Source organism: Rhinatrema bivittatum, chromosome 15, assembly GCF_901001135.1.
Source record: "Rhinatrema bivittatum chromosome 15, aRhiBiv1.1, whole genome shotgun sequence".
Classification (NCBI taxonomy): domain Eukaryota; kingdom Metazoa; phylum Chordata; class Amphibia; order Gymnophiona; family Rhinatrematidae; genus Rhinatrema; species Rhinatrema bivittatum.
Window position 1 is genome coordinate 10,794,837 of NC_042629.1, and position 12,372 is coordinate 10,807,208.

General features: G+C 45.3%; 1 protein-coding gene across 1 annotated transcript in view; it reads right to left on the reverse strand.

Annotated features, from left to right (window-relative positions):
• CHODL (chondrolectin) overlaps positions 1–1,262 on the reverse strand; it is a 39,564-nt gene extending 38,302 nt beyond the window's left edge. The window contains exon 1 of the mRNA XM_029578903.1: positions 1,153–1,262. Coding sequence (XP_029434763.1) covers positions 1,153–1,237 — 85 coding nt within the window. The 5' untranslated portion in view covers positions 1,238–1,262. The remainder of the gene's footprint in view (positions 1–1,152) is intronic.
• Positions 1,263–12,372: the final 11,110 nt, after the last annotated feature.

A 12,372-nucleotide genomic window follows, 5' to 3' on the forward strand; every position in this document is an offset into this window, starting at 1 on the left:
GTGCCATATTGCCTCACATAACACATGAATACAGCATGGACAACCAAAGAGCAGATCTTCATCAGAAACCCATGCTGATGTCACTCTGCCTCATGTAACACATGAATACAGCACGGACAACCAAAAAGCAGATCTTCATCAGAACCCATGCAGGTGCCTCATGTAACACATGAATACAGAGTGGACAACCAAAGAGCAGATCTTCATCAGAAACCCATGCTGGTGCCGCACTGTCTCATGTAACACATGAATACAGCATGGACAATCGAAGAGCAGATCTTCATCAGAAACTCATGCAGGTGCCACACTGCCTCAAATAACATATGAATACAGCATGGACAACCGAAGAGCAGATCTTCATCAGAAACCCATGCAGGTGCCACACTGCCTCATGTAACACATGAATACAGCATGGACAACCGAAGAGCAGATCTTCATCAGAAACCCATGCTGGTGCCACACTGTCTCAAATAACACATGAATACAGCATGGACAACCGAAGAGCAGATCTTCATCAGAAACCCATGCTGGTGCCATACTGCCTCGTGTAACACATGAATACAGCATGGACAACTGAAGAGAAGATCTTCATTAGAAACCCATGCAGGTCTCACAGATGAATCCATATTTTACACGCAGCATGGACAGCTGACGAGCAGGTGGCATGTAATGCATGAATACAGCAACCCCAGCTGAAAATGAGCATCATCAGAGTCCAGTACAGACATTGCAATGACCGTAACGCAGGAATACAGCATGATAAATGAAGGAACTGAAGGAGGAGGGATGGTAGAAAGAGGGAATCCTTGCAATAAAAGACCTGTACATTTTCTTGCAAAAAGTTTAAAAACGATAAGAAAATGCATTAGATCAAAAAGACACCTAAAAGAACAAAACAGTACAGCTGAAGAAACAACTTTGTGCAATTTGATTCATGCAGGACGTCTTAGTACTGCTGCTTCCAAATTGCAGCCTCAAGGCTCAATACATCCCCCCGAGCTATCTGAATGCTCTCTTCAGAGACCCGGTAGCTTGTACTTTTGACAGTGATCTATCTCAGTGTTCGCCCAGCCCCCTTGCACGGTTCAAGAGTGGGGACCCGACCTCAAGGTAATAGCAGGCGGGAACCGAGGGAGCCCCCGCCGTACTCACCGCTGAGGAGCCGCAGGGCGCAGCCGATCTGGGCCCCCAGGCAGGCACCGAGCAGCAGCAGCAGCGGCAGCGGCAGGGACGACATGTCGGGGGGCCCGTGCTCCGGGCTGCCGTAGAGTCCGGGAAATGCTGCGAGAGCGCGAGCCGAGCACAGATGCCGGGACTAAGGGGGCGGCACCCGCGCCCGGTGGCTCCGCCCCCTCCTGTTTATAAAGGAGCTCCCAGGGGGCAGTGCCGGTCACAGCGGAGAGAAGCGACTGCGCCTCGGGGATCCGGAGCTCCCATCTGTGCCACCACCTCAGGAAGCCCCAGCAAACCACAGATAAAAGTGGAAAGATTTTAAGAAAGAGTTGCGGAACCTTTGGGCTCCCCTTCCTTTGTCTGCAAACCGCAATACTGAGATGTGGTAAAAAGCCGACCTGAGCTTTTTCAATCTGCAAAACCAGCTCTCGCCACATAAACGCGGAAAACTAGAAAGCAACCTTCTACAAATCGTTTACAATGATGTTTTCTAAATCTTGAATGCCATTCTCAGGAGTGTATGCACGGATGGCCGTGATTACAGAGATTCTGTGGATCCTTTAAGATAATTTCTACCCGAGGGGATATCCTAACAATTCTCTGCCAGCCTTTAACAAACTCCCCTGCCATAGATGCTTTATGGCTGATGCTGAGCAAACTCTTCCAACAAACATCCCTGACAGGACATCACCTCTCTGCTTAGCAGGATTATTTTCTGCCAGGGATTCTCCACTTCATTCCTGGCCCAGGGCCAGAATAATAATAAAACCCTAATACCCAACTGATTAATTGCTCTATAATTGTTACTACAGTGTAGTAGTAATATAATATAAAAGCCCTTATGCTAGTAAAAAATTAATCCTTGAGGATTTCTTTTTCCAGTACTTCGTGCAGGGTTTCATTCACCATCTGATTGTAGATATGGCTATTCTGCCACTCTTTTCCTGAAGTCTAAAAGGATCCTTTCCCAGCTTTAAGCACACAGGGGCCTGGCAGTCTTCTGCCATCTTCAGCCTTTGCCTCTGTGCTACAGTCAGAGGTTGGGATTGCTGTGGTGGTAGCGCTCACAGCCTTGGAAAAGGAAGCACTAGGTCTGGTCAGCTGATGAGCAGCAATTGCACAAGATCAGAGGACAGGAGTGAGATGGGAGCTAGTCGGGCGGGGTGACTCAGTGTCTTACCTCTGCTAGCATACAGACTCCAGCTAGAGATGGGCAGTGCTAAAGAGGCTAAGTCAGAGCTCACTTAGGATTAGTGTTTGATGAGCTGTAAAGTTTTCAGTGGAAACCAGTGTACGGAAATCAAAACAGGGTCACAATCTAAGAAAGCAGTAACATAGTGAATGACAGCAAATAAAAACCAAAACGGTCCACCTAGTTTGTCCAGCAAGTTTTTTGTTTTTAAGGATGGTAGCAACTGCCACTCCGTGCAGGCTATCCCAAAGCCTAAATGTAAACTCTAGGTGTAATAGAAAAGTTAAGCCATTTCTTTATTTCCATCCTCAAGCCAGCAGGGACCCTCTGTGTTTATCCCATGCCCTTTTGCATTCCATTATCATTTTCCTCTTCTGGGAGGGCTTTCCATGCATGCACCACCCTTTCCATGAAGGTATCTGAAGGTCTGTATTGTATCTCCCCTGCCTCTCCTCTCTTCCAGTGAATACAAATTAAGGTCCTTCACACTAGGGATGTGAATAGTTTTTTGACGATTTAAAATATCGTCCGATATATTTTAAATCGTCAAAAATCGTTAGAGCCGCGATACAATAACAATTCCCCCGATTTATCGTCAAAAAATCGTAAATCGGGGGAAGGGGAGGGGAAGGGGGAGGGCGGGAAAACCAGCACACTAAAACAACCCTAAAACCCACCCCGACCCTTTAAAATAAATCCCCCACCCTCCCGAACCCCCCCAAAATGCCTTAAATTACCTGGGGTCCAGAGGAAGGGTCCCGGTGTGATCTTTTACTCTCGGACCTCGGTGCGTTGTAGAAACAAAATGGCGCCGGCACTACCTTTGACCTGTCATATGACAGGCCGGCGCCATTTTGTTTTTTTGTCCCCCGACGTCAGGAGCGTAGGAGATCGCTCCCGGACCCCCGCTGGACCCCCAGGGACTTTTGGCCAGCTTGGGGGGGCCTCCTGACCCCCACAAGACTTGCCAAAAGTCCAGCGGGGGTCCGGAACGACCTCCTGCAGTCGAATCGTTTTTCCGTACGGAAAATGGCGCCGGACATACGGTGTATGGTCAGCGCCATTTTCAGTACGGAATGGCCGGCGCCATTTTGTGCAAAATGGCGCCGGCCATTCGGCAACACTTTTGGCAAGTCTTGTGGGGGGCAGGAGGCCCCCCCAAGCTGGCCAAAAGTCCCTGGGGGTCCAGCGGGGGTCCGGGAACGATCTCCTACGCTCCTGACATCGGGGGACAAAAAAACAAAATGGCGCCGGCGCTACCTTTGACCTGTCATATGACAGGTCAAAGGTAGCGCCGGCGCCATTTTGTTTCTACAACGCACGTAGGTCCGAGGTCCAAGAGTAAAAGATCACACCGGGACCCTTCCTCTGGACCCCAGGTAATTTAAGGCATTTTGGGGGGGTTCGGGAGGGTGGGGGGATTTATTTTAAAGGGTCGGGGTGGGTTTTAGGGATGTTTTAGTGTGCCGGTTTTCGATTTACACGATTTACACGATATTTAAAAAACCCAAACTGCGACGATCCGATTCCCTCCCCCTCCCAGCCGAAATCGATCGTTAAGACGATCGATCACACAATTCACATCTCTACTTCACACTAATCTCATGTGGCTTTCCATGCCCACCCCACACCATTTTGCTTGCTTTTCTGTGGATCGCTTCCATTCTATCCTTATCCTTTCTGAGATCAGGTCTCCAAAAGTGAACTCGGTATTCCAGGTGAGGCTTCAACAAGGATCTGTTCAGTGTTCTAAAAAGCTCATGTACATCTCTGGCTGATTCTTAGGTTAGTCTAAGAATAGGTTTCAGAGCCTGAGAGACTTCTAGAGCTCTGCAGAAGTTAAGAGAGAAAGTCAGCAGTGATACCCTGTAAAATAATTGGTTCCTCCCCACATTGCTACTTAGAACTCATTACCCTGCTCTGCGAGGCTGTGCTGAGCAGGAACTAAATACACCAAATAGGAGACATTTCCTATTAGTCACACACCTCCCCCTCTCTAATCTTTCTGTGCCCTGTCTCCCATATATCTGAGACACCCTTATGAACACCTATAGTAATACTGCTGTATGGTACTGGAGATAGATAATATTTCATTGATTTGCACTTTAAACCTGGAGAAATGTATCCTTTTAAGTGACACTGTAAGTAATCAATAAGATTTATTTAAAATCTTTTCTTTGGCACTGTAAAAGAAAAGGAGAAAACCTTGATATTGGCAGCCAAAATATTATAAACTGAAGTCCAGTTAGCCCAGCAAAAGAAACCCAATGCATTCAATATTGAAGATCTGGCACACAATTATAACTAGGGGTGGAAGGATAATAAGCACCCATCCCAAATGTACCAGCATGGCTTTGGGCCTTCGGGAATTGACTTCTTAAGATGACTGGACAAGTATCAGCTATGAAGGACCCAGAACTTTCTAATCAATGTACAGGATGCAATGACTGAACATGGAATGCTTTTTTAACTTGTACATGAGCAGATGGAAGCAGCTGTTGTGTGTCCCAGCCACAGCAGGCCCGCACCAGCCCTACTCGCCCCCGATGCCCAGGTCCCAGACCTGACCCTTTTCCTTAGCAGCAGTAGGCAGCCACCTACATGCCCGCGTTCCTACTACTTCCCCAGGTTCCTCCGGCTGCTCCACTGCCTCCTCCAGTTCCAACCGTGTCTCCCCACGTGTGCGTAGGGGAGACGCCGCCACCACATAATCTCAGCCATTTGCCTTAGGCACGCGCGCCTGTGCCTTTCCTGACTTTAAAGGGGCCGCGACGGGAAACCTTCCCATGGCCCCAGATGATGACGTCGCCAGGCCCTGCTATTTAAGGCAGACCCCGCCACTTCATCTTCGCCTTGGCAACAGGTCTCCACATTTGTCGTGTGCTTAGTTGCTACTCCTTCATTCCTGTGCTCGTTTGTTCAGTCCTGCGTTCCTGTTTCCAGTTCCAGAGTTCCAGTACCTGCTACCTGTTCCTGATGACCTTGGACAGATTCCTGGCTTTGACCCTTGCTTCTCCTGACCATGCTTTGGACGGATTCCTGGCTTTGACCCTTGCCTCTCCTGACCATGCTTTGGACGGATTCCCAGCTCTGACCTGTGCTTATACCTCAACCTTGTCTCCAACTGCCTTGCCTGACTTCAGCCTGTATTTGACCTTGTCTCCAGCCGCCTGTCCTGACTTCAGCCTGTATTCGACTTCGTTTCCAGCCGCCTGTCCTGACTCCAGCTTGAACCCAACTCTGCCTCTAGCTTTTTTACTTGGACTTGGCCTCTTTTAGGCTCCGGCCTACTTACAAGCCCGGACTTAACTTGTTCCTGTGCTCTAGCCTGCCTCAGCCTGTCCGGGCTTTGGATCCAGGCCCTGTCTTGAACTCTGCTGCTTCCTGGCTCCCTGTCTTCCACGCGGAGGCCTGCCTAAGACCAGCCATCCCAGTACCCAAGAGCTCAACCTGCGGGGAACGAGGGCTGGTATTGGCGAAGCTCCAGTCGTCTTCCGCTTCCCGGTCTGCTCTGCCTCCCAATGGTGGGGACACGTGGGAGTTTCCCCACGGGTAGCATCAATTCCACCTCGAGCCAAGGGTCCACCTCCGCAACAGCAGCTCCACATGAAGACCCTCTGTGTAAGTTAAGGAAATATCTCCCATTAGCTAAGGGCCTGATCATTAAGCAGCCTGTCCTAAGCCATCTTATGAATAATATGTGCAAGCTAAAAAAAAGTGTACCCAACCGCAGCAGTTTGTGATATAACATGGAACCAAAACCTTTTTCATGCAAATCTTCTTTCTTAGAGGTTCTTTAGCTTATCTGGAGTCAGTGTCTATTTACTTAAGAAAAGGACATAAAAGCTAACTCTCTAGTACGCTTGAGTCTCACGGAGGCGTGCTGGGCTGGGCAATAGTGTTTTACTCACAAATGCATGCAAATCTTGATGCAGCAAGGAGCTCTGCGCACAAAACCTGTGCCCACAAACCAGCGCTCCTCCATTTCAATGTCATGGTCACAAAGGCACTCCTCCATGCACATAAGCTTAATTGATGGATTTTCAGCACTGGAAATGTAACTCCTGCTCAGAACTGGACTCAGTCTATGGAGCCGAACCCAAATTGCATGGTACAGAGGTCCCTCTACTTGGAATTTGTGTGTATAAAACAGATTTGTACAGAAAGCACATTTAATGCACAAAGGATACACTTTCTACACAAATATTTTATTTTTATGAGCACAGGTCTTGTTCTATATGCAGACACTGTGTACAAAATATATTTTTCTGTGCAGAAAACCTGTGTTATGTGCATACAGTTTTGGGTTAGCCTGCCGATTTTTTTTTAACTCTCAATGCATTAGCAAATAATTAGCTTACTGATTCAGGCATGCATTTTTACCATGTGAGTAAAGAAAACGTGAGCTAAAATTGAGATGACATTTTATTATATTGAGCCCTGAATGAGAGGCATGTGCTTTCAGAATGTGAAAATTCTGCTTTCCTTTCACAGGCTAGTACTATCTTTGGACAATGGCAGAGCTGCAGAGATATTCTGAATAAATGCTTTTGGAGTTTCAGGTAACCTTTCTTTCAGCTTTAGTTTACAGTTTTTAGTTTCAATTAGAAAAACTGCAATTAGCATGATCGCTGAAGCTCATTAGCTGCCCAAACAATCGTGAGGTTTGTTTACGCCCATCTCTGTAGCCTCTTTCTGCCTCTCTCTGCCTCTCTCAGGTCTCACCTCCTTTATTTATTTCCCATAACCACTCTTTTCCTCCTCAGCCCCACCTGTCTGTCCTGACCTAAGCGTTCCCTCAAGTATCCTAAGTATTTGTAACAAAGCCGCCATTTTCATCCCCTTCTCACCCCTTTAACCAACCCCGCCATACCGGCTTTTTCACTCTTCGAGTACATCTCACCACGCTTTCACTTCACCTTCTCCCATATGTTGTTTTTACAAGTTTTATCTCCACTGTTCAATGTAATTCAAAATACGTTCACTGTTTTATCCCAAGTTATGTTTATCCAGGTTTCTCCACTTTGTTCAATGTAAGACAAGACTATGTAATTGTTGTCGTTTGCTGGTTGTAATGTAAACCGAAGTGATAATTAATTCTGTTAATTGAACCTCGGTATATAAAAGTTATAAATAAATAAATTTGTACAGTAGTTCTTCCATTTGTGTTAATGGAAAGCAGGGAAGACAGGCTCTTTTGCCTTCCATACTACATCAGGAAGAAATGTTCTGTTGCGTGTGCCGGCCGCAGCAGGCCCATGGCCCGGCCCTCTCACCTTCCTTTGCCACATCCAGCATCTACCTCCACGTCTCTGGTGGTGGTGGGCCGCCGGCTCCACGTCTCTGGTGGTCCTCGGGCCACCCCCAGTGCTCCAGCTACTGCAACAGGCCTCTGTGCTCCACGACGGGTCCCACCGCGTGGCCCGCAGGGAGATACCACCATTCAGTGCCGTGCTCCTCCCTAGGCTATTTTGCTTGACTACGCTACTGCCTATCTCCAAACCCAGACCTCTGGTTCGTTTATGCTTGACTGTCTCCATGATCAGACCTCAGCCTTGCTTGCCACTGCCTCTGGATTGCCACCAGCCCTGACTCAAGCCTGTTCCTCGACGCTTCTCCAGCTTACTTCCTGGACTTGGTCTATTCAGGCTTCGGCCTGCTCTTGCTCGGGCATCCCCTGTCTGCCTCCGTTCCGAGTCTCCAGGACACTACCTTGTCCAGTGTAAGACTGTACCATCTCTCACCTGCTGTCTCTGGGCTGAACCGATCTCTACATCGACTACATACAGAGGCCCATCTAAGTCCAGCCGGCCCCAGCACCCAAAGGCTCAACCCGCGGGGAACGAGGGCTGATATTGGTGAATCTCCAGCTGGCCGCTGTTCATCAGCCCACTCCGCCTGCCGATGGTGGGGACCCATAAGTTCCTACCTATGGGTTGCTTCAACCCCCCTCCTCAGCCCAAGGGTCCACCTCCGGCGCAACATGTTCTGTAGCCATAGTAAATAAATCATCCATTCAAAAGTGAATAATCCAAAATGTTCCTCAATAGGCATCTGCTCCAGGAAGACAACATGGGCACTTCGCCAGCATGTGGGAACCAGAGATTCAATCACCTTTGCATGAGCCAGCAACCAACCAGATATTCTGTTTTATTGTCCTCCTTAAAAAGTAGAAAATGTTAGATCAGAATAAGGAGGTGAATTACTATATCTGCTGCTGTCTGGGTGTCTTCCTGTCCTACTTTCTCACTTTCTCTATTAGGTCAGCAGAGTTGGGTGTGAGGGTCAAGATTCCAGTCCTAGCAAGGATCCCATGTAGGACCATGGCCCTATCAGTGCTGGAGGGTGGTGCAGAATACAACTTTCACCCTTCAATCCAAGAAAATATTTATATTATTCACGGCAATTTAAATGAAACTGTTTAGGCTAATGAATCAATTCATTTATAACATCAAAGAAATTAACCCTAGTTTTAAAACATAAGACATCACAATTGTATGATGGTTAGAAGTCAATTCATAGCCAGATTTTTTTAAGATCAAGATTTATTTATTTATTTAAAACTTTTTATATACCGACATTCATTTACATATCACATCAGTTTACAAGCAACAGGGAAAATAAAAACATAAATTACGAAAGTGAAAAATAAAAAGTTACATGTAACAAGGTGGGAAGAGGAGAGAAAATAAAAAGGTCAAGAGGACCTAGGTAAGGCGATTGTAGATGAACTTGAAACCATAACTAAATTAAACTTATAGGTTTGAGGGATGGGGAGGGGGCAGGGAAGGGGTGGGGGCTGAGGAGCCTATTACCAAAGGGGAAGATGGTTGAATTTATGTATAAGCCAGTTTGAACAGCCAAGTTTTTAGTTGGTTTTTTTTTTAAGTCCTTGTACAGTGTTCTTGGCGTAGATCAGGGGGCATAGAATTCCATATTGTTGGTCCCGCTATGGAAAGCGCACGTTCTTTGGTGGAGATGTGTTGGGTGAGTTTGTGAAAGGGTGTGAACAGGGATCCTTTGAAGGCAGATCTGGTGGGTCTGTTAAAGGTATGGTAGTGAAGGGAATCATTAAGCCAATGAATATTCTGGTTATGAAGGGTTTTGTGAGACTCTTATGAAGAATTCTGGAGGGGATCGGGAGCCAATGGAGGTCTCTAAGAATTGGCGTGATATGTTCTATTCTTCGGGAGTTGGTGAGGATTCTAGCAGCGACATTTTGCAGCATTTGGAGAGGTTTGATGGAAATTATGGGAAGGCCTAACAGTAGAGTGTTGCAGTAGTCGATTTTGGTAAATAAAGTGGCTTGGAGGACTGTCCGGAAGTCTTTGTGATGGAGGAGGGGTCTTAGTTTCTTTAGCACCTGCAGTTTGTAGAAACAATCTTTGGTGGTGGTGTTGATAGTTTTTTTTAGATTGACTTGGCTGTCGAGAATGACACCTAGGTCTCTTACATGCTGGGAAAAGGAAAAGGATTGATCTGAGGGAGAGGGGTTGTAGTGATCTGGGGAGATGAAAAGGAGTTCTGTTTTTGACGTGTTTAGGGCGAGGTTGAGGTTTGTGAGGAGGAGGTTGATTGATGTGAGGCAATTGTCCCAGGTCTTGAGGGCTTTAGGAATAGATTTGGTGATGGGGATAAGTATCTGGACATCGTCCGCATAGATAGAGTAAGACCAAGGTCGCGAGGAGTTGGCAAAGAGGCAGTAGGTAGACATTGAAGAGGGTCGGGGAGAGGGATGAGCCTTGGGGAACCCCATGAGTTAAGTTAATGGGGTTGGATTCATGGTTGCCAATTTTGACCTTGTAGTGTCTATTGTTGAGGAAGGATTCAAACCAGCTAAGGGCTATTCCGGAGATACCTATTTCAGAGAGACGATCAATTAGTATGTTGTGACTGACGATGTCGAAAGCGGATGAAATGTCTAGCATGGCTAGAATGTACGATTGGCCCTTGTCTAGTCCTTTGAGGAGGGTATTTGTGAGGGATATTAAAAGGGTTTCCGTATTGAAGAATTTCCGGAAGCCGAATTGTGATGGGAATAAAGTGTTGTGTTTTTCCAGGTGATCGGTAAGTTGAAGGTTAACAACCTTTTCCATAAGTTTAGCCAGGAATGGGAGATTAGAGAGTGGCCGGAAGTTTGAAGGGTCATATGGGTCTAGGTTAGGTTTCTTTAAAATGGGTTTGAGGATGGCTTGTTTCCAAGTGCTGGGGACATGTCTGAGGGAGAGGGAGCAATTAATAATTTCTGATAATGGTTTGGCTATAATGTCGGGGACGGTAAGAAGGGATTTTGTAGGGATGGAATCTTCTGGATGTGAGGATGGTTTCATTTTCTTTAGAAGTGTTACTATCTCGGAAGAGGAGGTAGATTCGAAGGAGTCAAGGGTGATATTAGGGTTTTTTGGAGTGGCATAGGAGTGGGGGGAGGATGGTAGGAATTGTGAAATAAGCTTGGCAATTTAATTATGTTTATTATCTAGTTTGAATCATAATTGTTTCAATGAATTATAGCACTTTTATTTTTGCAGGATATACATTCTTCCCAATCTGCATTTTGTCAATCAGTAAGGTGATAATCTTTGAGAAATGCAAACCTAATGCTTTGTAATTTAGCTACCAAATTCCTAGGGGTAAAAGCTAGATATGATTTGAAAGGTTTGATAGTAAAGTTTTGAATTTTCTAGAAAAATGACTGTGGTAAAAAAAAGGGGAACACTAAAATGTCAAAATCTAAACAGTGAATCCAGGGCAAGATTTATTTAATTTATTTAAAGTCTTTTCTATACTGTCGTTAAGCGGTGCCATCACAACGGTTTACAATATGGCACAAAAACTATGTGTTAGATCCAGTATCTGGAATTCTAAACTCTTAAACAGGTGCCGTTAATTTACTGTAACATAGTTTCATAAAAAATATAATGTGGTGAGTGTTATAAGTCATGTCCAGTTTCCTTTTACTCGGTTATGATATATTGTATTCCTTTATTTTGGTTCTTTGTTGTTTAAAAAGAAAGAATAGTTTTAGGATAAAGTAATGAGAGGCACACACTTAAAGAGACAAGGTGTGTGAGTGTGAGCTAGGCTAACTACAACCAAAATTTCCCTGTTTTTCTGCTCTCAGTTCTCTTTGTGGTATGCTTGCTTAAATAGCCATGTTTTTAAACTTTTTTTGAAGGTTTTGATGCTGCTTTGTAGTCTGATTTCTAATGGCATATTGTTCCATATTATCGGTCCTGCTAGAGATAGGGCCCTATCCCTTACCTGTGTTAGTCTGGCCATCTTTACTGAGGAAATAGTTAGCAGTGCTTTGATTGCTGATCTCAGATTTCTATGGGGGGTATGAACACATAGGGCTGTGTTCAGCCACTCGGCTTTTTCGTCGTGTATTAATTTATGTATGGTGCATAAAGTCTTGAATTGTATTCTTTGTTCAACGGGTAACCAGTGTAGTTCTATTAAGGTTTCGGTGATATGGTCTCTTTTGCTTTTTCCAGTTAAAATAGTAAAGATAGTCTGTCTGTGAGGTATAATTCTGTACAAGACCATATGATGGTACAATGTGGATATATATTAATAAAACATTTACATTCTGCAATATGCAAATACATTTTGTTCAGTGAGGATCACAAATTTAAATACTTCAAACAACATAGAACATATTAATATTTTGGGCCAAATTTTCAAAATAATTTACATGCTTAAAACTGGGTTTTTGAAATTTAAGAACATAAGAACATGCCATACTGGGTCAGACCAAGGGTCCATCAAGCCCAGCATACTGTTTCCAACAGTGGCCAATCCAGGCCATAAGAACCTGGCAAGTACCCAAAAATTAAGTCTATTCCATGTTACCGTTGCCAGTAATAGCAGTAGCTATTTTCTAAGTCAACTTAATTAATAGCAGGTGATGCCGTTGAATTGTCCATAGGTTTTACCCACGTAAATGCACTTTACTTGAGTAAGTAGACTTTGAAAATTGCTAAAATATATGCCATTGAATTGTCCAT